Source organism: Carettochelys insculpta, chromosome 8 (assembly GCF_033958435.1).
Source record: "Carettochelys insculpta isolate YL-2023 chromosome 8, ASM3395843v1, whole genome shotgun sequence".
NCBI lineage: Eukaryota > Metazoa > Chordata > Testudines > Carettochelyidae > Carettochelys > Carettochelys insculpta.
This window is the reverse complement of record NC_134144.1, coordinates 53,650,100-53,676,604: the sequence shown is the minus strand read 5'-3', so window position 1 is coordinate 53,676,604 and position 26,505 is coordinate 53,650,100. Positions and strand designations below refer to the sequence as shown.

Here is a 26,505-nt window from a genome sequence, read left to right as displayed (position 1 = left end):
AGTGGGTGAGAAGGTATGAACATGAAAAGAGAGAAAATTAGTTTTTGTAGTGAGCTAGCTATTCCCAATCTCTCTTCAGACCCCATACAATAGCATCAAGTTTGCATATGAATTCCAGCTCTGCAGTTTCTTACTGACATCTGTTTTTTGTTTTTTTGTTGTTTTTTTTTGCTTTTTTCCCTCAAAGTACGGTAAATTTCAAGTCTCTTCCTAAGTTGTTGAGGGAGGTTGAAGCGCTCTCATACTGGTTTTTGAATGTTACCATTCTTGATGTCTAATTTGTGCTTATTTATTCTTTTGTATACAGACAGTCTGGTTTGACTAATCCACATAGCATAAGGGCAGTATGGACACATGATGGAATATAAAACTTCAGTAGATGTGCAGATGAATGAGCCCCTGTTGCATGGCTTATGTGGTTAGATCCTATGGTAGTATTCAGTAATACTCAAGTGGCTATACCACATAGTAATGTAACACACCCATTTTTAAAGCCTTGCCAGGATACAAAATTTATATCTGCATCCGCACCAATATCCACAAAAAATGAGGCATGTATATCCCCATTGACATCCACAGATGCCCATGGATATAAAGTGGATATCTGCAAATTTGCAGGGTTTGTGATACAAAATTTGTACCCACATCCAAATCCATGTCTGCAAAAATGAGCCACAGATATCCATAGCCACATCTGCGGATGTAGATAGCCTAAGATATGAGGCAGATATTCATGCATTTGCATGGCTTTACTCAAACGTGTGTGTGTGTGTGTGTGTGTGCGCACGCACGTTAGGGGTTCCTTCCTGAGAAGTTTATGGACATGTTCCATTTAGGATACAACACCTTTTATCACTTTACACAGGTGTCACATGGCAAGTTCAGAAGGTGGGCCCAGGCAGGAGGGAGAGGTAGTATGACTCATACTGACAGAGAAGCAGAGAAGAGTTCTAGCAGCAGGAGACAGTGCAGAGAAATGAGTCATAATGCAGCCTTGGCTCCATTTCTCAGGATCCACACATGTCTTACTGTGAAAAGAGTTGGATGAAACTCTGAGCAGGGACATGTTCTGGATGCTCATTATTTGTTGCAGTTTTAATTGTAAGTTTCAGAAACGATTAAAGAAACTGCTAAGCATGAAAATAAATTTAATTACTTGTTCATTGAGGTTATCTGCTTCACATTATTCAACACACAATTTGTCTTGACACTTGTACCCAGAAATGATAACTTAATAAACAAAGTCAAGATGCATCATAAATAAAATGCTGTTCCTTGCTAGTTATATTAATCCAGGATAGGCTACTCACACTTGAGACATCAAGAAAATTATCTTTATTAAACTCACTGTTGAAACAGAAAAACTAGAACCCAAATCTCCAGTGAATGACGCATTTCAAACAACAAAAAGGTAGATGAATTGAAGCACTGACATCGCTGATCAAGCAATCCCCTGATAGACCAAAACTGTCAATATATAAGGCTACCAAACTGATTCACAATAAGCCCACATCAGCTCTTTAGTTAGTTTTTATTACTCAGAAACTATGTCCACAGGTTTACGATGTATTGTATTATCCCACGAAAGAATGCAAAATAATACAATTAGATCATCTACCAACACACTGCTAGCCCAATACCTGGGATCCTGCATAATCACCAGTGGTACCTATTCAACTGTCAAACTAGTGTAGGTCTTATATTTTCTAGTGAGCAACCAGTTTTTGAGAAGTATAGGAGAATGATTACTTCTGCTTCTTCTTCATATGGGGAAGAGGCCTTGAATATCATGCAGCACAAACTAGCACACAGCAATCAAATACTATGGCTACGTCTACACGTGCACCCAACTTCGAAATAGCTTATTTCGATGTTGCGACATCGAAATAGGCTATTTCGATGAATAACGTCTACACGTCCTCCAGGGCTGGCAACGTCGATGTTCAACTTCGACGTTGCTCAGCCCAACATCGAAATAGGCACAGCGAGGGAACGTCTACACGCCAAAGTAGCACACATCGAAATAAGGGAGCCAGGCACAGCTGCAGACAGGGTCACGGGGCGGACTCAACAGCAAGTCGCTCCCTTAAAGGGCCCCTCCCAGACACACTTTCATTAAACAGTGCAAGATACACAGAGCCAAAAACTACTTGCAGACCCTGTATATGCAGCACGGACCCCCAGCTGCAGCAGCAGCAGCCAGAAGCCCTGGGCTAAGGGCTGCTGCCCACGGTGACCACAGAGCCCCGCAAGGGCTGGAGAGAGAGTATCTCTCAACCCCCCAGCTGATGGCCGCCATGGAGGACCCCGCTATTTCGATGTTGCGGGACGCGGATCGTCTACACGTCCCTACTTCGATGTTGAACGTCGAAGTAGGGCGCTATTCCCATCCGCTCATGGGGTTAGCGACTTCGACGTCTCGCCGCCTAACGTCGATTTCAACTTCGAAATAGCGCCCAACACGTGTAGACGTGACGGGCGCTATTTCGAAGTTACTGCCGCTACTTCGAAGTAGCGTGCACGTGTAGACGCAGCCTATGATATTTAAAAACACATTGGGCTGTCACAGATCACTGTCCTCCACGACTCCTCCTTTCTTTAAAATCATATTAATTTCCCATCGTTTTCAAATGGCAGATATCACTAGTTAAATAAGTGACATCAGCTATGGCAGTTGTATGAAATCTAAGGCCTTGATCCTATGACACTGAAATCAATCCTTTTGCCATTGACTTCAACAAGTGTAGGGTTCAGCCCTATGTGCAGTGTCTTTATAAACACAGAAAAAAACATTACTGGAAAATGGTCCTTTATCACCCCTAAGGCTGCAAATGTCTTAAGGTGTTTATAAAAATCCTACAGGATTCCTTGTTGGTTTCGCAGATACAGACAAACACAGCTGCCATGCTGGGACCTTACAAAAATAAAATCATTCTTAACAGAAAGTCAATTCAAGAAAATGACTTTATAAAGAAAAGTAAAGGTAAGTATTCCAGAGGCAGCTAAGTGACTACTTAATGACTACTTTCAAGAGAGAAGTAGGCTCTCAAAGATGATCACTTCTCCTTACTGAAATCAAGGGAATTTTTGTTGTTGATTTTACTAAAGTCAGGGTTTTACACTAAGATTCTATGATAGTCGATAGAAATATCTGACACTTGAACTATGTTGATTAGGGGTATGGTCCATTTCCTAATATGTTTATACTGGGGGAAAAGTTCTAGTATTTAGCTGATACTACATTTACAAGTTCTTTTCATGGCATAGTTATTTTGTTCAGGTAGCAAGCATAAGCTATACCAGCAAAAGCAATCTTTAGATAATGTCAACTGTTTCCACAATATAGACTAGGAATTTGTCACTTTTAAAAGTGGGACTAAGTGTATTAAATAACTTTGGCACTTTTGAAAATATCAGCCTAAATCTTACACACCACTGTATTAAGAAAATGGATGGAGAATGGTGAAAGATTTTGCCTGAGTCACCATGCTAAGAATGCAGGTGATAATGGACCATTTTCCAGTGATTCTTCTTCTACAAAGTGCAACTTTATTGGTACCAAAATGCAGGCATTTTAATTTATTTAATTTAATTTTATTTTAATGCATTCTTTTAACATCAATATTATGTCTGTTTAACCTTACTTAGCTATGTGCGATTGTCTTCTTCTTGGATTGTACCCAGTTGGCCAGTTTCAAAAAAAGCACAGGGGAAAATTGTTCCCACTTAGAGAAACATACATTTGTTTAATCTAGTTTCCCTATTTTGGATTGTCTGTCATATTTTCCAAATGACTTATAAACAGGACTGTAATGCATATTACAACTTCAGCAGGTCTCATCATCTCTAGGGCAGCTGTTCATTTTTAAATGTTAGAGGATGAAGAAAATGCAAGTCACACTTGTATAACTAGTGTTCACCTTGTCAGATAGCACCAACACTGACCTCAGAGATGCCATAATTCTCTCGTTTGTGTTTTGTTGATGAGCCAGAGAAACTTGCAAAATCCATAGGAATGGAAGCTTCAGAATAGTGTGTATGACCATGAACTTTCTCTTGCGTGTGTTTTTTTTCCCCCGTTTTCACTCTTTGACATTGAGATGAAGCTTTGTGTCTGACTTTTAAGACTTCAGCAGCAGAATGGGCAGAGCACACACAATAAGAGAAAATGTATAAAAACTGAAATGACGGAAGCAGCTTGTTGATCAAATTGGTTGCGTGTTTGAGTAGAGAATGACATGTAAATTGTGATGTATAAGAGAATACCAGTTGGAAGGATGTATGGTTGTAAGATACATCGATGCTCAATCATACTAGCTGTCCCTACACTACAGAATTCTGTTAACAGAAGTCACTGTTGACAGATATTTCCTGACAGAACCTCTGTCTACACCTTATAGGGGCTCCCTTGTTGATGTCCTCTGTCGACAGAGAGCAGCCAGACTGCTCAGCCCTCTGTCAACCCAACAGCTGACTGGAAGCTCTGCAAACAGAGCTGCCCAGTGAACCGAAAGTCCTCTCTGTTGACAGAGAACTCCCTCCCTCCGCTTCCCCAGATGCTGAGAATCTACACTAGTAACACTATGCTTCAAACTTTCAAAACATAACTCTGCCAGGAAAAAGGTTGTGTTCTGTCAACAGATTCGAGACATAACACATTTGTAGTGTGGATGCTCCCTAATTTTGTCAACAGAAGGGTTATGCTCAGTGTACTTTGTCCAAATCAAGATTCATCCCTCAGATGAAGCTCCTTTTTGTTTCCCAAAAGTCACCATATGGAGCATGCCTTGCGTAAACCTACTTTTAAGATTATGAAGGTATTAGCATTGTGAGATCCTCATCAGGGAGGAACAGTCACAGACTGGGTCAGCTATTTATCTGAAAAAGATGCATTGTCTCCTTGCTGTCATCTGGATGTTAAATGTGGCAATAAATCAAATGTGACCATAAATCCAAGCAGAGGCTGGATGTACATCTCTAATAGAAGGCCTGCTCCTAGACCAAGTACATTCCATGAGATATTTCCCAAATTTCTAATCTTCCTTGATATTTGAGCTAACACTGTGCCATTCTGATCCTCTTCATTTCCCTCTGATTAAGAGTGGAGAAACAAGGAGAATATGGTTCTGTATCAAAATGCTGTTCTGAAGTCTTTATGGACATGAGAGAGAGACATGAGAATATAGTACTGTATCAAAATGCTGTTCTGAAGTCTTTATGGACATGAGAGAGAGACATCAACATACTTGTAGATAACCAGCTCCTCAGATGTTTCATGTCCTCCCACAAATATGTATGTATACTTTTTTTCTGACTGTTCTGTCAGTGCAATGGCCTTGTACTGAAATGTGTTGAAAGTACTGTATTTATACACTGCAGAATTTTCTTACTTCAACAGATGTTTCCTTTTTTATTATTTGTAGGTTGGTTGACATTTGTTTTCTTTCAAAGTAGAGTGAAGAAAATCAAATCAATGGCAAATTCCAAACTGTCTAGATGCTTCAGAAGTTTCAAATGAATAACTGCATTTTTTTCTTTATATATTAAGGCACTTAAGTTTTGTCAGTGCCATGTAGTAAGCATAAAATTAGATTTATCCAATGTGTGTGTATAGGAGAAATATATGTTAGGGTCAGTATATGCACTGCCTTTTTGGAATCACTACAATAAACAGAATGTAATGTAATGTAGTTTTTGAAACATGTTCTTATTTTCTTACGTAAATTAGCAGATGTAGTGCACTAAGACAAAACAAATGTTCTGTAGTCATGCTTCTCAGCCTTCTGAATAACACACAATAGGGCTGTGGTTACATTACAGAGCTCTGTCAATAGAAGCCCCTGTCAGAAGTGTTTTTCTGATAAAAATTACTTTGACAGAGTGTGGCCACACACAAAAGCCAATCGGGAGAGCACTCAGCTCTGTTGACAAAGCAGCCAGACTGCCCGGCTGCTCTCTCAACAAAACAGGTACCCAGAAGCACAGCACACAGGGCTTCCCATTGTGGTGAATGCCCTATCTGTTGAGAGAGAGCCCCCTCAGAGCACCCACACAGGATTTTTGTCAACAGAATCTGTCCACAGCAGCATTCTGCCTCAGAGCTTTGCAGCAGAATGCTTCTGGCAAAAGTCCAGTGTTTTGTCCAGATGCCGTGGACAAAATGCAGTTAGTGTGTGCATGCTCCATGACTTTTGATGATAAAACTAGGGTTTTGCTGGCAAAACTTGCTAGTCTAACCGTAGGAGACAGTGGCTTCTTTAAAGTCGGTGACCGAGACACATAATAAAGGACGTTAAATGTCTAGAAAACTTGCTTAAAACAATTTTTGACTTTTTTTAAAAACAATTTCTAAACTCCATTCATTATTTAATAGTTACAGTGTCAATAAACTGCATTATTAAAAATAGTGAGGAAATTTAAATTTTTGTATAAGGTGAACTTGATGTGCACCAGCTTAGAAATGGGTAAAATAAGGGTAATGTAGCTTTGATTAGGTTGAGAGACCCTTCTTTTTGGGTGTGATTACCCCCCAGGAGCACAGGGAGCTGCTTCAGCAGGCTCTCTGATGGGGAGAGTCAAAGGGAACATTTGCCCCAAGGCCCAGTGCTTCAAAGGGGCATGAGGCTCTGGCTGCTGCCAGTGTCACAGTAGCAGCAGTAGTGTCTGGTGCTCTAGGCCCTTTAAATCATTGAGGAGTAAAGGGACTTCAAAGGAGAGTGGGCACACAGAAGTACCTGTGGCTGACCCGCAGCTACATGCAAGCTAGCTCTTCAAAGTTTCACACTTAGAAGTTGCCACAGAGGAGATTTAGCCTAATGAAGTGCTGCATATGCACCGCAGCACTTCATTAGTAATCTCCCAACACCCTAATTACCATGCCCCGAAATTGGGGGCTAGTCTAGACACAGCCAGAGTGGTTAGCACTCTAGTACCAATAGTCAGGCAGGAGAGGCAAAGCCCTAAAAGAGACTGTTTTGAACAGGAAGCTAAGAAATGGATCAAGTGGCATTTACTAAGTCAGTGGCCAAATACACAAACACCAGTCTGGTAGAAAGTAACCCCAGGCATGTGTATACTTCTATAGATTAACAACAGGTGCGGCCTTTTTGAAAACCCCCTGGATTCCTGGGTTGTGACCTGGTAGAGTGAGTGTGTCCCTCTCTCTTTATCTCCCTTGCTCCCAATTCCCTGTAGCAGCAGAACCCTAATGGAAGCAGTAGAACCACTCAGGAGGATTTGAGGCCCTCTGCATACAGCTTGGACAAGGCCACTTCAAACAACTGTGGCAACAGAACCAGTAGACTCACTGCCTAACCATGAGGCCTGCTGACCATCTGACTCTCCCCGTACAGTAGCAATCACTGTTATCATTTGTGCTTTGCTGCATTGTTCAAATTAAGTGAAAAACTAAGAATGTAATAGAAAAAGTAAAGGGAAATGTAAAACATTTGTGTTTTGCAGTTTTTCTAGGAATACTCCTGGCTTCCAGGTAAAGTAGAAAAATACAAAGTGAAGGAAACTGCCTACCAATGGTTTTCTGTAAAATTCCCTTTCACTTGAAAGGAGATTTTATACAAGTTGGTAACCATTTTTATACTGCTATTTTCATAATGCTTATGGAGCTTATAGCTGAAGTTTGGTTTTTTAATTTTTAATATTGCTCTGTGGGCAAAGATTGTTGCAGCTTCTGGATGAGTGCTGAGTTCATTTTAAGCAATAGTGAGATGTTCTTGAGAGATTACAGGAAATGATGCGATGAAAGAGGTGAATATCATACGATAGAAAACATTTAAAAGCTTCCTCAATTTGCTGTTTCAAAGAGCAGAGAGCATGTGTGGCAAAACAGATAAACTTCTAGGCTATGGTTACACTAGCAAGTTTTTCTGGAAAAAACCCCAGTTTTGTCAACAAAACCCATGGAGTGTGCACACAATAAATGCATTTTGTCAACAGTATCTGGACAAAACACAGCACTTTTGCTAGCAGCGTTCTGCCTCAAAGCTTTGAGGCATAATGCTGCTAGCAAGATTCTGTCGACATAAAAGTTGTGTGACTGCTCTGAGGGGCCTTCTCTTGACAGACAGGGCATTCACAATAACGGACAGCTCTGTCTGTTGTGCTTCTGGGTGCCTGTTTTGTGGAGAGAGCAGCTGGGTAGTCTGGCTGCCTTGTCAACAGAGCTGACTGCTCTCCCAATTGGCTTTTGTGTGTGGCCACATTCTGTCAAAAGAAACAGGAAAGTTCTCCTGACAGTGACTTTTGGTGACAGAGCACTATAGTGTAACTGTAGTTCTAGGTATTATGTCCCATCACTGGTTTAGATAACTAAAGATTTCTGGAAAAACTTTTAAGTCAGGAGTTTATGAATCCTGACTTTCAGAAGTGTTAGGAGATAAAAACTTTGTGATCACTTCTAAGAATATAATGTATTTGAAAACTCTGCTACTGACAAACACATAATTCTTATTGGTTTTTTTTGTTGGTGGGGGTGGTGTTTTTTTTTCCTGTTGTGCCATGCAGTCAAATCACTTTAGCAGTGGAAACATAAGTGAAAACTAGAAAGATACTTGAAGGTACTCACACTGAGCTGTTCTTGTTACTCAAAAAAGTTGTAAGAAGCTTTCATTTCCAAACAAAGCAAAGTCCACACTTTTACAAGTGAGAATTCTGTTATAACAGAATTTGAATTCTTTGGGTTTGGTCAACGGACGTTCATGTTGGTGTTTTCTTGGTTCGTGTTTCAGCTATGTGTAGCTTGATTTTGGAGCCATCAGTTTTTTGGCATTGCTCCAGTCAAACTTGGAATCAACAGATTTGAAAATATGTCCAGACTAGAAAAGATCAAGTATTCGAACACCTAATTCAACAGCGTATGCTCAAAGACAGCAATATCTGCACTACTGTAGTCTTTCCATGTAGCCACTAGCTATGCTGATGGGATGGGTTCTCCCATCAGCGTAAGTAATCCACATCCCCAAAAGCTGGTAGTAACGGTGGTATAAGAATTCTTATATCAATCTAGCATTCCCATCCCGACAACCAAGTCTAATATAGTGGGAACACATTTCACCATTTTTGAAGTTCTGACTGATCCCAATGAATCAGACACACACAACAGATCAATATTAATTTCAGATCTTGTCTAAATACCATGCTGTCAGAAAAGCCTTTGTGTATTAACTAATTATTAACAAAATAAGAAAGTTATGAATGGGTAAGAAATCATGTACATACAAGTGATTGTACAGTCCTTATATCAGGTTTGTAGTAGTGAAGAAACAAGCGGCTGTTTTGTAAAGTCTGTTTGCTAATTTCCAAAAGCTTGAATTATCCTCATTCATAGTTCAAGATGCCTCTTTTAGTTGTAAATCCACAGTCCAAGGAATCAGAGAAGGAAAGAGGCAAAATGGAACTGATTCAGGTGTCTTTATGTCCTATGCCATGCACATGAGAAATTTACTGTCCCAAACAAATCCCACTCTCCCTGTCTCTGGAAAATTATTGGTCCTGATGGAGTCCAGGGTCACACAAGCATACCCCATGTCCCTACATGTTCTCCTGAATCACAGTGAGTAGCCATTGGCATCCTCGGGAATTGCTATCTGGATAGGATGTTTCTTCAGTTGCACATTGTGAAAGTGAAGTGTCTTTGATAGGCCAGCAACATATAGCTGTCTAGCCCTAATGTACATTCCTTCTAGTGGGTGTCACCCTCAAAACCAACACAGGTTTACGATGCAAGTATATAACTAATATTCTGAAATTCAGCAATAAAGATGGTACATACACATGAACAGCATAGTTATACTTAGTGAGTAATAACTTTTCTACTGATATCTTTTGTGATACACTTTGTACAAGATTTATGGTAATCGATAACAGTAATAACAATGGTCATCCTGTTTTATTACACTGAAAAAAGCAGTCCCACAGAAAACAATGGCACCAGTAAAGTGACTTGTAAGGAAGGTAATGCAGTACATTTTAAGTTGTACTCCTGCTTTGAAAAGTATCACAGCATCCCAACAAAAGCTCGTGTAGACCAGCCCTAAGTTTTCCACAGTCCTGCACTGCTTTCTGACTGTATCTGGAGTCTCAGTCCAGAACACCGATCCAGCAGTGACTATAGTTCTTGCGCCTCTATTCCATCTGTTAACAAGGATTTGCAATCCTTGGAACTGGAGATTGGTTCATTGTGCAAAGCATATTCTCAAATGCTAGTTAGAATAAATATGTGGATATGCTATCATGATAACTGTAAACCTTTTTATTATTTTGCTATTAATTTTTGTGTGTGATATTTTCTTTTCAGAATTGTTGGCAGAAAGCAAGAGTCTCTGAATACTCATCTAAACTATCCTCAGTTTGAAATCATTCTGATTTCCTTTCTCTCTTTCTCTTTTTTGATAAAGTTTCTGCCATCTAGTCAGAGAGCAGGAAATAAAGAAAAACTTGTTTGATTTTTGGTGACTCATCTTGCACAACAATTAACAATCAGGTAAAAATATAGCTGTAATGAATATATGAATATAAGCCATGGGCTGAAATGTATTTGCATAATGTGTTTGGTTACAGAAATTATTTGGCCCATGTGTACATAAAAATAAATGTGTGCAGATAATTCACCAATAGAAACAGTTTATATTTTTCAAGTAAACTGTTTGCTATATTAAATTGATTAACTACTACATGTTAATTTAATGTACATTAAATCTATATTTGAGAAGAAAATGATGACTTATTGTTGATGGCATTGCTTTTTACTATGTCATGTATGGTCAAGTTTTTCTCAGCCTTAAAGAACATGGACACAATCCTTTGTTATGCATTGGCCCTTTTAAAAGAAAAACACACACCTTGTTATTTAGAAGAATTTATTTGGCTTTATTGCTGCTGCTTTTTTGACTTTTCATATAGGGAGGGCAATTTAAAATGTATTGCATTAGCTTCTTTACAGGTCACTTTTACTGGTTCCATTGTTTTCTGTGAGACTACTTTTTTCAGTACAGTAAACTTGGCTATGCACCTGTGTTAAAAATCTTTTGACAGTGCTTATGCAATGAGATAGCCAAAAGACTGATTTCAGCACAAACTGTCAGTCTCTGAGAAGAGGCTTTGTGCTCTCACTGTCTTTTCCTTTATTTTCCTTTTGCAGTAGCCTTTGTTATGTTTTTTTTCTTTTTTTGGCATATAAATGTCCACAGGTGTGACCAAGTGTAGGGTAGCATATGGTATCCATGCTGCACTGCTATAACAAAGGTACGACTTTCTACATGGGGGGAAAAAAAAAGATTACTTGCAGTATTTTTCAGGCTGCCCATCTAAGCCCATCATTGCCTGGCACTTACACACTAAGGGCAAGGATCCAGCGAACTTGTGAGTGGGCACCATGCCATCTGAACAGATGGGCATGGAAGTAAGCAGCCAGTAGACCATGTATGTGCATCAACTGTGGGTGTTGAGGGCAAGATTCCCAGTGGAGAATGTCCAAACAGCTGTCTGGCCTGAGCCAACATGCCTCCGACCAAGGAAAAGTGCCATCCCTAAATCCTGCTGAGTTGGATTAACCTTCAAAAATAAAAATTGCTTCTGCAGTAGCATAAGGTGAGCTTTTGGCTTGTCTAAACCTGGAAGAATGAATTAGGTAGACAAGATAAAGAGATACACTAATGAAGCATCTACTAGAAAGGAGTGTGTGAGTTGGACTTGGAGTATTAAGAATATCTCTTATACAGAGATATATATGACTATATGGTTCTTGCTGATATATAGTAGTGAGACATTTTTATTAACTGTTCTTCATCCAATAGAGCGATGCTTACAGAAAGTATATTTAAGTACTGTTATAATGTATTCTGTTTGTACTGCAACTATTAAGTGACTGTTTTCTGTACCTGTACCTTTCAGTTTTTAAGGAGTCTGTCTGCCTAGCTGTTTTGATTCTATCATTTTGAAGAAGTACACAATAGCTGATTTAAATGAGTTAAACATAGGTTCTTTCATGGACCCCATACATTTCTTCTTTTCTACTTTGTTGTTTTAATATAAATAAAGTAAATGGGAGTGAAAAAAAGGCTATAGTTGTTTTTTTGTTTTTAACAACTCACCTGAAATGCTGCTCTTAGAGAAATAGCATTAAGGAATGCAAAGCTACACACAAAACAGGTAAAGGCAGTGCACCAAACTGCACCTGGTGTCTGTTTTCCCTTGGGGCTCCTCTTGTTACTTCTGTTTCATGTCAATTTTCACTAAAGCACCATCCAACTTAAAACACATGAAATACTTAAGAATTGTGTGGTATTTGTTACAGTTGCTGTGCTAACCAAACTTACTAGGGATGGTATAAACAATAGAAAGGCAAACCAAAAAGGGTCTGATTTATGGAAAATGAGGATCATCAAAGTATTTTGACTTGTTCTCACAAAATACTATTTGCTGACTTGTGTAAGGATTGCAGTACTGTATATAATACAGAAAAAAAGAACAGATACCAAAATAATAAAAAGCCCCCCTTTACATTTTGGTTTACTCATTGTTTCACTGCCTGATTGGTCACCTGTGTAACCAACCCATATTATAGTTAATGTAGGTTTAGGTCATGATCCCTTTGAGAGGGACAAAATGATGAAAGTAGGGGCAGAGGGAAATTTAGCTTTACCACATATGTGTTTCTTCAACCAAACGAGCCCCTCACATACATTAAAGTAGTTTTTGGGGCTCTGCACCTGACTACATTAGACGCTTCTAGAAAAGGGTGGCATACAGCCTGCTACATGAGATGGGGACTCTGTAAAACAAGGAAATTGCCACTTTCCTGGCAGGGCCACCTTTAACCTTTGCAGTGCCAGAGTGGTGCAAATGGGTCACTGTGTGGGCTGAGATCAGGTCCTTACAATCAATGTATTGTAAACCCAGAAAAATACTGTGACAAGGTCAGGCCTGATGGGTACAAGAAAGTAACAAAAAGAAGGTATATAAGCCCTTGGTTAAATAAGTCCCTGTTTCTCCAATAACAAAATAAGGTCTCCCTCAGGTTAACTAAGGCGCCTGGAGTCAGTCAAGAACCTAAATTAACCAGTGGAGACAGATTAATTAAGACACCTGGAGGCACTCTGGAACCTGCTAAAATCAGATGAGGCAGTTGGGTTTCACTGGCACACCTGGAGCCAAACAAGGAACATCCAAAACTGGTAAAAAACCTCCCCCTTTAATCAGTCAGTTGTACTCCAGGGATGTTGGGAGAAGGATGTATTGTTGAAGAGCATAAACTGTAGTGATGGTGTTACGTAGCAGGAGGAAACCATGGAGGTGAGGGGCGGTGAGGTGAGGTGAGGTGAGGGGCGGGGCAAGGAGACTTCTGCCCAGGGAGCATTTTCTTTGCCTCCCTGAAGTCCAAGGGAGGAAAATTCCTGCTAGAGGGGCAGAGACTGAGTTCAGAAAGTTAGTCCTTTGCCCCCCATATTTGGAAAGGTCACTAGAAAGTAAGAGGTTTTTCACCCTTCCCTCTTCACACTGCTCTTCCAATAATGAGAGTGGCTAAATCAGACTAGGGAATGCCCCTAAAATACAGGGGATAGACTGAAATTGTAGCTCACCAGTGAGGTAAGCAATTAGCTGGGGAGTTGCTGTCTTTCCCCAGACTGGGGGAAAGAGAATACTAAGCCTATACCTTCTCAGAAGTGCAGGACACACTGTGTAGTATTAAGAGTTTTGTCACAACGCACAATCCCTGATGGAGGCAGAAGAGAAGCTTTTGATATAACTACAGGAGGCAAAAATTATAATTAGATACCCAGCAACAGCTGTGGTGAGGAATATAGCACAGCCTTAGTGATCCTCATGTTTTGGAACAGACCCCACAATTGCTATTTAGTGTTATCTAATACACCTTAAGGATAGAACCAAATTTAACCTCAGTTTTGAACTTTTGTTTCCTTTTTTTTTGTATTCTTACTCATATTGACTAAAGCAGCTGAATAAATGTGGTTACATTTGGAGTAAATTGACTGCTAGGACGTTTATCTAGACTAAACCCTGATCCTGTAAAGTGTAGTCTTTTCTATTAAATTGCACTGATATAAAATACCTACATTTTATAGGCTTGATTATGAAGGAGGACTCTCTCAATGTGGAAAAGGTTTATAGGGCTCTGATTTATAAGTGATCAAGAGGTCAAGGGAAACAAAATCGTTATCATTACTCTCTCACACTCCAGAGATCTGAACTGAATGTAGAGGGCAGTGTGCTCGAACCAGACATGCCGAGGGAATGTAATACAAATCTATTTTTCCTTGAGTCTACAGATTCTCATGACGATAATGTGATATACTCAAATGTGTGAGAGCTGTGAAGTGGTTTCCTTATTAAATGATGTGGGGATAGATTCTGATTCTTAGATAGCATATAACAGTTCCCTCTAGGCAAATACCTGTTCCTGTGCAGAGAGATCTCAGTCACTCCCCGGCACCGTACCTCTATCCCCTATGGATCCTGTGCAATCTCTGTTTCTGGGAGCGGGGAAGGCTAGGAACAGCATGAGGAGAGGTGAGAGCAATATTCAGGTTATACCTTATCCTCCTGCTTCTCTTAAAGCCATGTGGGAAAAGCAGGATGAAAAGTTAAAGCTACAGCTTCATGTTATGATTTCTATCACCTCTTCCCTTTACAGAGAGTCCCTAAAGCAGCAATTGCTGGGGGTAGTCCTGAGTGTGTTTCTCCAGTAGAATTTCCCTGGAGTTATGCTCTGCAAAAGCTGAGAGTGCAATAGGGGCTGTGGAGCTGTTACTGAAATTATCAGATCAAGGGACTTGTTGACTCTGGGGAGAGTCCAGACCCATCTCTTAATAGTACGGGTCCTCCTCATCTGAGGAAATGATTGGGGTGATCTCTGGGTTGAATCCTCATGAAATATTCAGATGACTAGGAGGAAGCAGAAAATTCAGAGTTGTGCCATGATCATTTCCTCAGGTTGTGGTGGTGGTTTGTCCCAGAACAGCAAAGAATGGGTCTTGAATAGTGATAGTAAATTTTCCTATTTACTGTTAATTATCTGTCTAGGATCTGTCCATCTCTGTGGTATTTGCATGACTGGAGATAAAATAAATACAGATGTTATTAAATCAGTATTACCTGCCTTTCCTTTGTTGTGTGAATGGGAGTAAAAGAAGTTTGGGTCTAGTTTTGCATTTGTACAGCAAACATAAGCTGCAAATGGAAAGCTTGATCTGCAAGGCTCTGAATGTTCTGGCCCTGATCCAGCAAACCACTTAAGCACATGTCCAAAGAGCTTACCTAGCATGGACCCACTTTGGGGCATTCACAAGGGATTCTCCATTATAGAAGTTACAATCTGAGTTCAATGCTGTAAAATAATAGACACAACCAGTGGAGAAGTACCTTGCAAAGGAGATCAAAGCTTGGCGAGAGTGAAAATATCCTTGCAGAGAAGTTCCATAAAAAATATTTCTTGTTAGTATAACACACCTATTTTTGAGGAAATTATGGAAGCAAATCATCTTTACTCTGTTAACCAAAACAGTGTAATTCTCTAGAAGTTGTAATGATCTGGAGACTGATTCTGCCAGTTTGCAATTGGTACTGTGTTTAATGAATAATTCACAGTGAATAATATATTCAACAAATTTGGTTCTGTTTGTGAATTGTCCATGAACCTCTTGCAATTATCTGGAATTCATTTGTTTGTAATTTATTCTTCAGATAATTGCCGGATAACAATTCTTCACAGATTATGTTTGAGCAGCTTGTTAGGAGTCCATATTTGAAATCCCAGCTCTCTTGGTTAGTTTTGGTTACACACAAAGATTGGAGTATCATTGCCCAGATAAGTGAGATTGGTATCAGATTCCTACTGTGAATACTGAGTCTCAAAACTCTCATTAAGATATTGATCCTGGTGTTATAAGAGTGATCAGAAATGCTCAGTGGGTTCTTGTTTGGTTGGTTTTTGTTTTTTTCCCTCCATCCCCGCCCCCGGGATTGATTTACTGGCACACTGGGTGAACCCTCAAATTAAAGTGTATTTTTGGAATGCATTTTGAAAACAAATGGGAGCACAGAAGGAATGATGCTAGAGATCAACTAATTGTGAAAGTTCAGATATTTTACTTACATTAAACCATGTTACTAGTAGTGGAGAGAGTTATCAGTTCTTACTGGGGTGGCAGGCTTGTTTTACAGAGGCTTTATATGTTTACAGAAGTATGACACTCCATCATTCTTGGATGATAGAATAACTCTAGTAGATTAGAGGAATACCCTTTAGCTAACTGGGGAGGGAGGGTGAAGAAGTTGCTGAGGCTGAATTTAACAAAACCAGACTTGCCCACAGACTTGCAGGCCATCACTGAGTGGATTTTTTTAATGCTGCAGGTGACATTGTTGCTGACTGAAGAATGTTCATCAGATCAGAAAGCTGCTGAGAATAGGACTTTCTTCCAAATTCCTTTTTGTTGTTGAACAACTCATATAAATCTCTGCCTTTCATAACACACAATGGGATGAGATAAAGGTGTTATAATATTATTTAGCTTCAGCTTCACTTTATTAGGATAATGGGGTGTGTGGTATTGGGTTACTGAAATCCTAAATCATAACCTTCTGCAGTACCTATCTAGGATGAATGTCTTTGAACCACATTAGTGGAGTGTATCTTTCTCTAGATCAGCATTTCCCAGTACTGGTCATTTTGGGAAAAAAATATGGGTCATTTAAAAAATATTCAAATTATTGCTGTGTACTATTATTATGAATAAATAATAAACAGTGAAAATGTATTCATTTTTTTCATTCTTATTTTTATGTGTTTATATTTTTGGGCTGCAGAAGAAGGTACTGGAAAAAAACAGATCCTGGCTATACCAAGTTTGGAAAACCCTGCTCTAGATGCATGTGCTCCTTACAGCTATTAGTAATCACCTAGCTTTTGACCATTTTGCGTAAAGCAAACTTGGGGATTCACTTGTAAATTGTTTCCAAGGCAGCTGTCTGTCCAATGGGAGTTCCTGTTAAGGTACTTTGTTTCAGTTTATGGAGATGTGAATAGGAGTGATGCTATTCCTAAGCCAAATACTCCCCGTGAATTGAAATGAATAAAAAAAAAAAATCAGTGCCGGTTTGGCTTGACTGACTACAGAAATAAGCCACATGTTCAAAGACTTCATCTAGAGTTAGTCTCAGGCCCTGAAGAAGATTTTAGTCTCTTGCATTTGAATCCACCATCAGTACTTGCTATGGTATTATATTTTCTACTTACAGAGAAATTGAAGTCTGTTTTCCACAAACTATTAATATATTAATCCTTTAATAAATAAGGAAGAGTCCTCTTTTCTTTCACTGCACGCATGCAACTAACATTTTTGGTATGTGCACAATGAAGATTTCTAATTAACATAATAATGGGGCAAGAAGGTCAGCTCTGTCTGGAGCTAGCAATGGGTGTGTTGCTTTCTGGAACTCTTGAATGCAGTAATTTCTGTCAGTCTATTTGACTTTCTTCACTACAGAGGATACGCAGGAGACATTCACTTCTCACTTACTCTATTTGGGTGACAAATATAAAGTACTGTCCCATACTGATGTGTCAGTAGAAGACTTTTCAGGAGGAAAGAAAAAAAAAAGATAAATGGGTACATGTAATAGCAATAAATCACCAGGAATGGACAGTAGTCATGAAATGCCAAAGGAACTCAAATATGGAATTGCAAAACTACAAAATGCAGTATGGAATATGTTGCTGAAATAAGCCTCATTGCTAGATAAGTGCTGTTGTTTGAAAAAGGCTCCAAAAGGAACCCTGGCAATTACAGGCCAATGAGGAATAAATGATCAATTATGTAATAGAAGTAAATAGTGGAGGCTACACTAGGATCCCACCGGATCAGTATGTTCAATACACTGTCCTGGGAAAAGGAAAGAATTGTGGATGTTGAAATATTTGCAGATTATACAAAATTATTCAATATAACTAAATCTGAAATGGACTGCAAAGAAGGGACTCTTTCAAAACTATGTCACTGAGCAACAAAATGGCAGATGAATTTAAACATCAATAAATACAAAGTAATAAATATTTGAAAAATAATTTCAAACTCTCATGTAATGATGGGTTCTATTTAGCTCTGGCTATTGAAAAAAAGGCTTTGGAGTGATGCTGAATAATTGTCTCAAAACTTCAGATCACTGTACAACAGTATTCAAAAAGCTTAACAGAGTGTTAGGAACTATTTGGAAAGGAGTAGAAAATGAGAGTGAAAATACCATCATGCCACTCTAATGTATGCCTACACCTTGAATACTTTGTTGTCCCATCTCAAAAAGGGTAGAGTGGAACTAGGAAAGGATCAGGGAATGGTGACAAAGATGATCAGGGGTCTGGAGTGGCTTCCAAACATGGAGAAAGTGAAAACATTAAGATGTGCATCTTAGAAAAGAGTGGAGTAAGAGGTATCTGGTAGAGATTAACAAAATCATGAATAGTGTGGGGAAAAGTGAATCCGGAAGTGTTATTTACCCCTTTACATTACACTAGAATTCAGTCAGCTGATGGAATTAATAGGCAGCATGTTTAATACAAATAAGTTAAACTACTTTTTCACTTAATGTGCAATTAGCCTGTGTAACTCATTTCCATAGGATGTGATGAAGGCCAGAAAAATAACTGATTAAAAAAGAACTAGATAAGTTTATGGAGCAGAGGTTCATCAATGGCTGTCAGTCACAGATATCACCCCATTTTCAGGGCATCCCCAGTCCTCTGACTCTCAGAAGCCAGGAGAGGGAATGATGGAGTGGATCAGTCCAACTGCCCTGCTGTGGTATGAGCCACTTTTGGAGAAAGGTGTGTGGATGGCCCAGGCCAGATGACATAGGGGGGCATCTGCACCTGGGGCACAGTAATTCAAAAGGGACCAGGGCTCTTAGCTACCGACAGTAGCATCATCCAGAGTTTCAGGCTCTATAAATCACCACCAAAGCACAGGACTAGGGCTGGCTGCCCCTAGTCCTTCTGCCCAATGCCTTGTCCCTTCTGGGAGAATGGAACATTGTCTTCCCCACCCTTCACCCAAGGACCTGACAAGTCTGTCAGTCCTTCTGAGATGGACAATTGGACTGACTCAGGAAACTGAGGGATGCTTCTCCCTTCTCTCTCTCTCTCTGTCTATTTATTCTTGGTGGCTTCAAGCATTAGCATTTGTCAGGCAGCATGGGGAAGGTTCTCTTTATTCCTGCTCTGGCCATGGTGCCCAAGACTGGAACAAAATGAAGATCTCTGATCACTCCAGTGGACAGCCCAAAGGTGGTATGCAGGAGGGCCACAAAACACCGCATTTTGATTCTTGAGTCACCAACCCACTGAATGTTGCTTGGCTATAAAATAGGCCTTGGGGAATAGTGGGTGTTTGATATAGTTTGTTTGAGAGAAAATGATATTTTAAAAATATCCTTTACAGCAATATGCCCTGTTAAGGAATAATTATGTGTGGCAGTTGGTAAGAGAGAATTTACACGATCTAGACCTGAACAGTTAATTTTGTTTTGCACAGTATATGTTATCCACAATTTTCAGAGGTTAAAGAAAAAAGATAAACTGAATTAACTTATTTTGAATTTATACACATGCCTCTGTTTGCATTAATATTAAGTTCAATCCAAAATCTAAATAGAAAGAGGACAGTCTTAGAAGTTCTCTCGGTAGCATCAGCAAATCATTCTTGTTTACCCTCCATGTTAATAAAACAGGAACATGACACTCCTGAAAACAAGATTGCAAAATACAGAAAATGTGGTCTGACATTTTTTTTCTCCCCAAAGGAGGCACTGCCACTAACTAAAGTATTTCTCATGAAAGCTCGATTGCTTAAGATGCAGAATATTAAGAGAGAAAAACACTTTAGGACATAGCCATGTCACCAGCTGTTACTCACCCCTAATGAAATTGTTAAGTGATATTCTTTATAAATAGGTCAGAGAAACTTTTGAATTGTGAAGAATGTTTATCTCGTTGTCTGAAATGTTTGTATTTATAAGTGGTAATTCATTAAGCGCATTAGCTCTACCTAAGATACAGATTTTATGACTTAAAATGTTAATTGTTACATATAAACAAGAAGGCAAAGTGTGCAGAAAAATATGGCACCATAATACGGTTAACAGTTTTTAAGAGAGGACCCATGGGTTAATTAAAAACAGTAGGTAGATGGAAATACTTAAATATGAACAGAATACATTTGGCTTTTTGTTAACTATGTAGGTGAGAAGAGAATGAATTACAGGGAGTGAAAGTCTTTTTTCCCCTGGTTTTGGTTGGAACCAAGTAAAATCAATTCAGTTCAGTAGGATTCCAACCCCAAACTATAAATTACTCTCTCTCGTGTTTGAAACTCAATTAAAGCACAACCAACTTTTACAAAAAGCCCTGGAATATCTTTGGGTAACCTCACCTGAGTTTCAGATTTGTATGGAAACCTGAATGCAGGTGAGATTTAGGTTCATTGTAAAATATTTGTTTAGTCCTCATAATTTTCTAGGATCATGTTTAATGCTTCTATTACAGTTTTTTACTGTATTCTTTTCTCCTAGAAAAACAGAGGGGAACTGAAAGAAATTAAGAACCCATTCCAGGCAACAGAATCGGGACCAAAATATTTATTTAGCTGTCTGGTCATGGAAGATTTGTGGGAGCCATTGCAAATGTGGGAACATTAGACACATTAGATTCTTTTCCTGGCCCTATCTCCTGGTTCTGTCACTGACTTGGTATACGGCCTTGAACTCATTATAACCCTCTCTCTGCTTCAATTTCCCTATCTGTAACATGGGGATAATACTGCCCATCTACTTTGAGATCCTTGAATGAAGTGTACTAGGTAAGCTCAGAAGGCTTTATGAGCCAGTTGATTTTTCACTTAATTGGGTAGTTTTCAATGCAGATAGTAGGATTAGGAATGATCCTAAAGTCTATTCATGTTCACTGGGAAACAGGTTTTCAAAAACATCTTTATTTAATATATAAAATACCCATGTACATATACACAAACTGTACATGTTCTGTCAACAGATTTTTTAAATCTATCCTTATATGTAAACCTTATTTGATTTTGTACCATTGTATCAAGGTGATTCTAAGTTGTAAATTAATCTATTTTCAGATATCTCGTCATAGAAGAAATCATTCCCAACATAACTTAATACTCACAGACATTATTAGTCCACAGGAACAAACGGTAAGGAATTGTATTCCAGAATCTGTATATAGCTTACTTATTTTAAATGTTGTTAATGGAATTACACTATGGCTGTGTCTACACTACCACCTTCCTTCAAAGGAAGGATGGTAATTAGTGTGTTGGGAGTTTACTAATGAAGTGCTGCCATGCATAGGCAGCACTTCATTAAGCAAATTTTCCTCCTCCCATGGCAATTCCGAAGTTTTCAGCTTCAAAGTACCGGCACACGTCTAGCTGCAGTGCACCCACCGGCACTTCGAAGTGCCAGGGCAACTTAGAAGTCGGAGGAGTAAGGGGACTTAGAAGTTGCCCCAGCACTTCAAAGTACCGGTGGGTTCGCTGTGGCTAGATGTGTGCCAGTACTCTGAAGTTTAAAACTTTGGGGTTGCCGTGGGGGGAAGGGGATTTGCTTAATGAAGTGCTGCCTATGCATGGCAGCACTTCATTAGTAAACTCCCAACACACTAATTATCATCCTTCCTTTGAAGGAAGGTAGTAGTGTAGACGAGCCCTGTGTGTTGTATGGAAGACTAACTACTGATGCTCTGAATGACTTAATATGTTAAGGGGATAAAAAGAACCAAAGACGTGGAAAGTTTGTTCCTCAGTGGAGTTGTAATATTAGAAATGACAAAGTATGTGAATGGTGTAAAGTTTCAATTTGCTATTGAATCAGTAGCATGGGGCCAACATTTGAACAATAGTAATAGCTGGATTTTAGTTAACTGATAATTTTAGAAAAGAAATATAAATTTAAATTGGCAGAATAACCAAAATTAGGGAACACATGATGAAAATTTATTTTTTTTGAAGTTTGGGATTTAGTGATGAGCAAAAATATATTGAAAAGAATAAAGATATTATAAAGATATTTTTCTGCCTCTGTCCATGATAGTATGTTTTAACTTCAGTTTTTGTACGTATTTAGTTACCTGTAGAATTTTGTTGAATAAAAAGATTCTGTTGTTAAAAGAATAATAAAATGGAAATTCAGCTTAATGAACATAATGACATTGATTGCAAGGGGGCTTTTGTTAGGTTAAACTTCTCTTCAGAATCTAGCCAAGGTCCCATATATAGTTCAGTTTAAAAAAGTTATAGTATTAATTATTTTTTTCTAATACTATTTTACAGTAACACTAGTAGTCTACGTCATGCTTTCTTATATAAATACACACAAATATATGAATGTACATCACTGTCCATAATAGGTATGCACAATATATTCTCATGAGGCAGAGACACAATTTCATATTTAATACTGTCATGAAATGCAAAAAGAAGCAGTTCTAGGCCTCCAGTGTCTTATTTTTATGCTAATTCTTCCAGGGTATTTTGGTTTATTCTTGCAACCTTTCCTCAGCTGGAAAGGTGCAGGAAGGTCAACAACTCGAAAATAAATGATGGATATTTACTGAGGCAGAATGAAAAGAGAGTACTTACTATAAGGACATTTCATGATTTTGTAACCCCATTTCATCCATCAGATGAAGGACTGAAGAATAAACTGAATTGTCCTAGAAGACAAGGAAATGGACATTAGTGGATGTACTGTGCAAAATGTGTGCACGTATTTCTCTATACAGTACAAGTACATATAAATATAGAGTGGTACCTTTGAAACATTTTCAACTGCCTGCGTAACTAAAAAATATTACTGCAGTATTCCCTTGGCATTCACTGTACTAAATGTAGAGAATATCAGTGAATACTATGATAACATAATGTTATCAAAGACAGTGATAACTTTTTAAAAGACAATCACCGTACTTATTCAAATAGAATAATATATAAGCAACTTCCGTATATAGAAACAAGGAGCCTTTTGCATATTACCAGGAACACTTCTAGTCCCAGGATACAGAAAGAGAGTGCAATAACAATCTTTGAGTCTTTGAAATATTGAAGTTAGTACGAGACATTTAGGTTGAAATGAGATGGTTGTGTAGATTGATTTGAATACCTTAGAGGCTTCAGCTTTGGTGTACTCATTTCTTATTCCAGTTCAAAATAGTTCTAGACAGCAGTCTGAGTAGCAGTGCTCTGATCTAGAAGTGGATTCTGTCCATCAGATTTCAGCATAAAGATTTTTCAGACTGAGTATTGAAATTTCAGTGTTTTATTTTATTCAAATGCAAATAAAACCTGATCTATGTGTAGTGATAGTTGAATCTTAGTCTGATCAAAATTTGGGTCTGATTTGGAGAAGCCATCAACAACTTGTTGATAAATAAGCTCTTCCTGCCTGCCTTTCCCAAGTGAGTGGAAATATTGGAAGACTAACCTTCTTATCTAACATTAAGCACCTCTGGTTCTGACTACAAATGTAAAGCAACAAAAAATGAAGGATAATAAGGGATGGAAAACAGTCTAAGGATGTTTTACAAGTATTATTGAAAAAAATACATGTAGATTGGGTTCTTACTTTATCTGAAATTATTCCCCCTTCTCTAGCAAGATGTAATAATGATGTAATTTGGATGAACAATGTCTGCAGTCTTAAACTTTTTTATTTTTTCACCTCTGCATGCCATACTGACACTGAGGAATTAGCATGGAACATCAGCCATGAAGTCTGGTGAATTCCCCATTACTGACAATTTTTAAGTCAAGATTTAGGGGAAGTTCTATAGCCTGTGTTACACAGGAGTTCAGGCCAGAGGATCATAATGTCCCCTTCTGGCCTTAGAATCTATGAACGGGAAAAGTGAACATTGTAGAAGAGGCACGCACAAATTTCTTTATGGTCAGAGGAGCGTGTCATACAGATTTTCCAGGTTCATGTACAAGTATATGGATATGCATATAATGCACACTGTATTTCAAACAAGACCTATCACAAGAAACTCAAGTACCCTTTGGGTATGATTATATGCACCATTCTATTTACATATTCTTATTTTTGTACAATAAGAACAGTAATGTATATGTGATTTTAAAATCCTCCCTATATATTATAAAACTTCTTTCTATTGTTACATATGACTTCATACAAGGTTAAAGCCCCTGACAATTTTTAGGAAATCCGCTGCTCCACCCTGAGCTGTGGTGACTCTGCAGAGACTGTTAGAAGTTACTAGCACTCTCCTGGGGTCATAAGTGATTGTTTGAAAGGAGAGAAGGTCATCTTTTAACTCAGAGTTTCAAACTGTGAGCCATGAACTACCACCGGTCTGCGAGTTCCATTCAAGTGGCCCGTGGATAGTTCCCTTTAAGGTGTGTGGCAGCACATGAGAAAATAAAGTGCTGTCTCCTAATTAGTGGAGCCATGAATGTGTGGTTTCACTAATTAGCTGCTTGGATAAGGTGTGTTGGCAGCCTTCAGGGAAATAAGGCATAAGTGTGGGGCATTGGGGTCAGTAGGGTAAGAAGAATGGGTAGGGAGAATTTAGAATGAGCAGTGCAGTGATGGGTAGAGAAAGTGATGACTTTCCCCATCTCCATGGATGACCCCACTTGCCAACCTTATATATGCCTGCTGTGGTGCAAGACAGCCAGCTCATCCTGCCCACCCACAGGTCAGGGACTGCCACAATGAGCAAAAGAGGGAGAGATGGCTTCTCCACCCCAATAAACTTGTCAGCTGCTGCAGAGGGAGAGAGACATTTGGAAAGATCATGAGGTGGTCTGAAAAACATAGTTTGAGAATCAGTCTTCTAAATCATTACTCTCACTCCCTGCCCCACTTAAGTGTTTCTTTAATTCTTTTTTCCAAGTACTGACATGGTTTGATCCTATTAAGCAAATAACACTGGGAGGGTTTACAGATCAAGGTAGTTTAGCAGAAGGCCAAAATACAAGCTGCTTCAATACGCACTGAAGTAATTGGCAAAATGCTTCAGTAAAGTGTAGTAACTTGTTGCATTGCCAGCATAATCTGACCCTGAAATTGGTGAAACAACCCCCTCAATGTCCTATGTACAAGGATACTCCTCTGGTGCCATAGATATGTCACAGGAACTCTTCTGCTACCGAATTTTCTTGCTCTTGGTTTAACAAAGAGTTTGTTTATATGTGGCAGGCTGGTGGTTTGAGGAAAGGAATGAGCCAGGACCCCTCCTGAGCTCTACCAGTCCTCTACTGTAATTTTGGCCTCCTGTGAGTATTGCAGCCCAGCATAAATGGGCTGTCCTAGCACTGTCCTAGCATTATGCAGAAACAACAGAGCAGTTACCAGGACTTGGAGATCTACCTTTCAGGTTTACAGTCTCCTCTATGCACACACACATTTGTGCTCTGGCCAGTTTGGCCTCACCAGATGCTCTGACCCAGTTATGGTGGATAGATACGTGTTAAGAAATTTTCATTTATAATTCAAATTCAAGCTTGTGATGGTAGTTGACAGCTACTTAGTATTTCTTTCCTAAGTTATATCACTGGAACATTTTGGTGCAGTTGTAAATTTAACAACAAAAGCTGCCCTATCACAAAAACACAATTCCTATTTAAGGGCGGCTACAAAAGCCTGTATTACATCTCACCTGAAAGACACAACCACAGATAGTACGTCTTTCTGCATCTTACAAGGGTCTTGATTTAGTTCTTATTCAGCTTATTAGAGATAACAATTTCACAGCAGAGGGTACTGTTGTTCTAGGCTTATATACAATCTGCATAGTTTATAAGTAAACAAAACTCCTTTTGACATTTGATATCACTCAGAATGATTAGCAAACCAGTAGGATACATTTAATCAATTTTTACTTATAATCAGCAGCTTTACTTGCACCTAAATCTTTTCTGTTTTTAAATGTTCAGTGTTTCTTTCTGAATGTATTGCTATATATTTGATTGGCATTCCGTAAAAATAATTTGCCAGAACTTCAAAAGTATGGATCATAGCTACAATAACTACAGTAGGAATAAATCTTAAAATACCATAATTCTAGACATTGCTATGTACAGAATTTTGTAGCATGTACTAAATAAATTGGCTCATATTAACGAAAGATATATTTACAATATAAATATTCTTTCTTGCAGGTAGTAGAAAAAGAAGGATATCTTCTAAAAGCTAAGATTTCAGATGGAGGCAAGAAGTTAAGGTATTGTGCATTTTATGTTGTCAGATAAAATGTAGTCAGAAGTGGCCAAAGTCTGGCATATGGAGCAAATAAAATCTACAGTTTTACTACTCTGCACATGGGTGCTCTCATGTTTAATATGTTGTGGTATCCTGCTGAGGATGCAGCTCCCAGCATATAGTTGATTTGAGCTGCCAGGCTACATTGTATGATGTAACCATGAGCCCTGATTCCAC

General features: G+C 38.8%; 1 protein-coding gene across 1 annotated transcript in view; it reads left to right on the top strand.

The window, feature by feature from the left end:
- The window catches only part of ARHGAP15 (Rho GTPase activating protein 15), a 500,572-nt gene that overhangs the window by 46,016 nt on the left and 428,051 nt on the right, over nucleotides 1-26,505 (top strand). Inside the window, exons 3-4 of the mRNA XM_075001536.1 lie at nucleotides 21,168-21,242; nucleotides 26,229-26,290. Of these exons, the coding sequence (XP_074857637.1) occupies nucleotides 21,168-21,242; nucleotides 26,229-26,290 (137 nt within the window). The remainder of the gene's footprint in view (nucleotides 1-21,167; nucleotides 21,243-26,228; nucleotides 26,291-26,505) is intronic.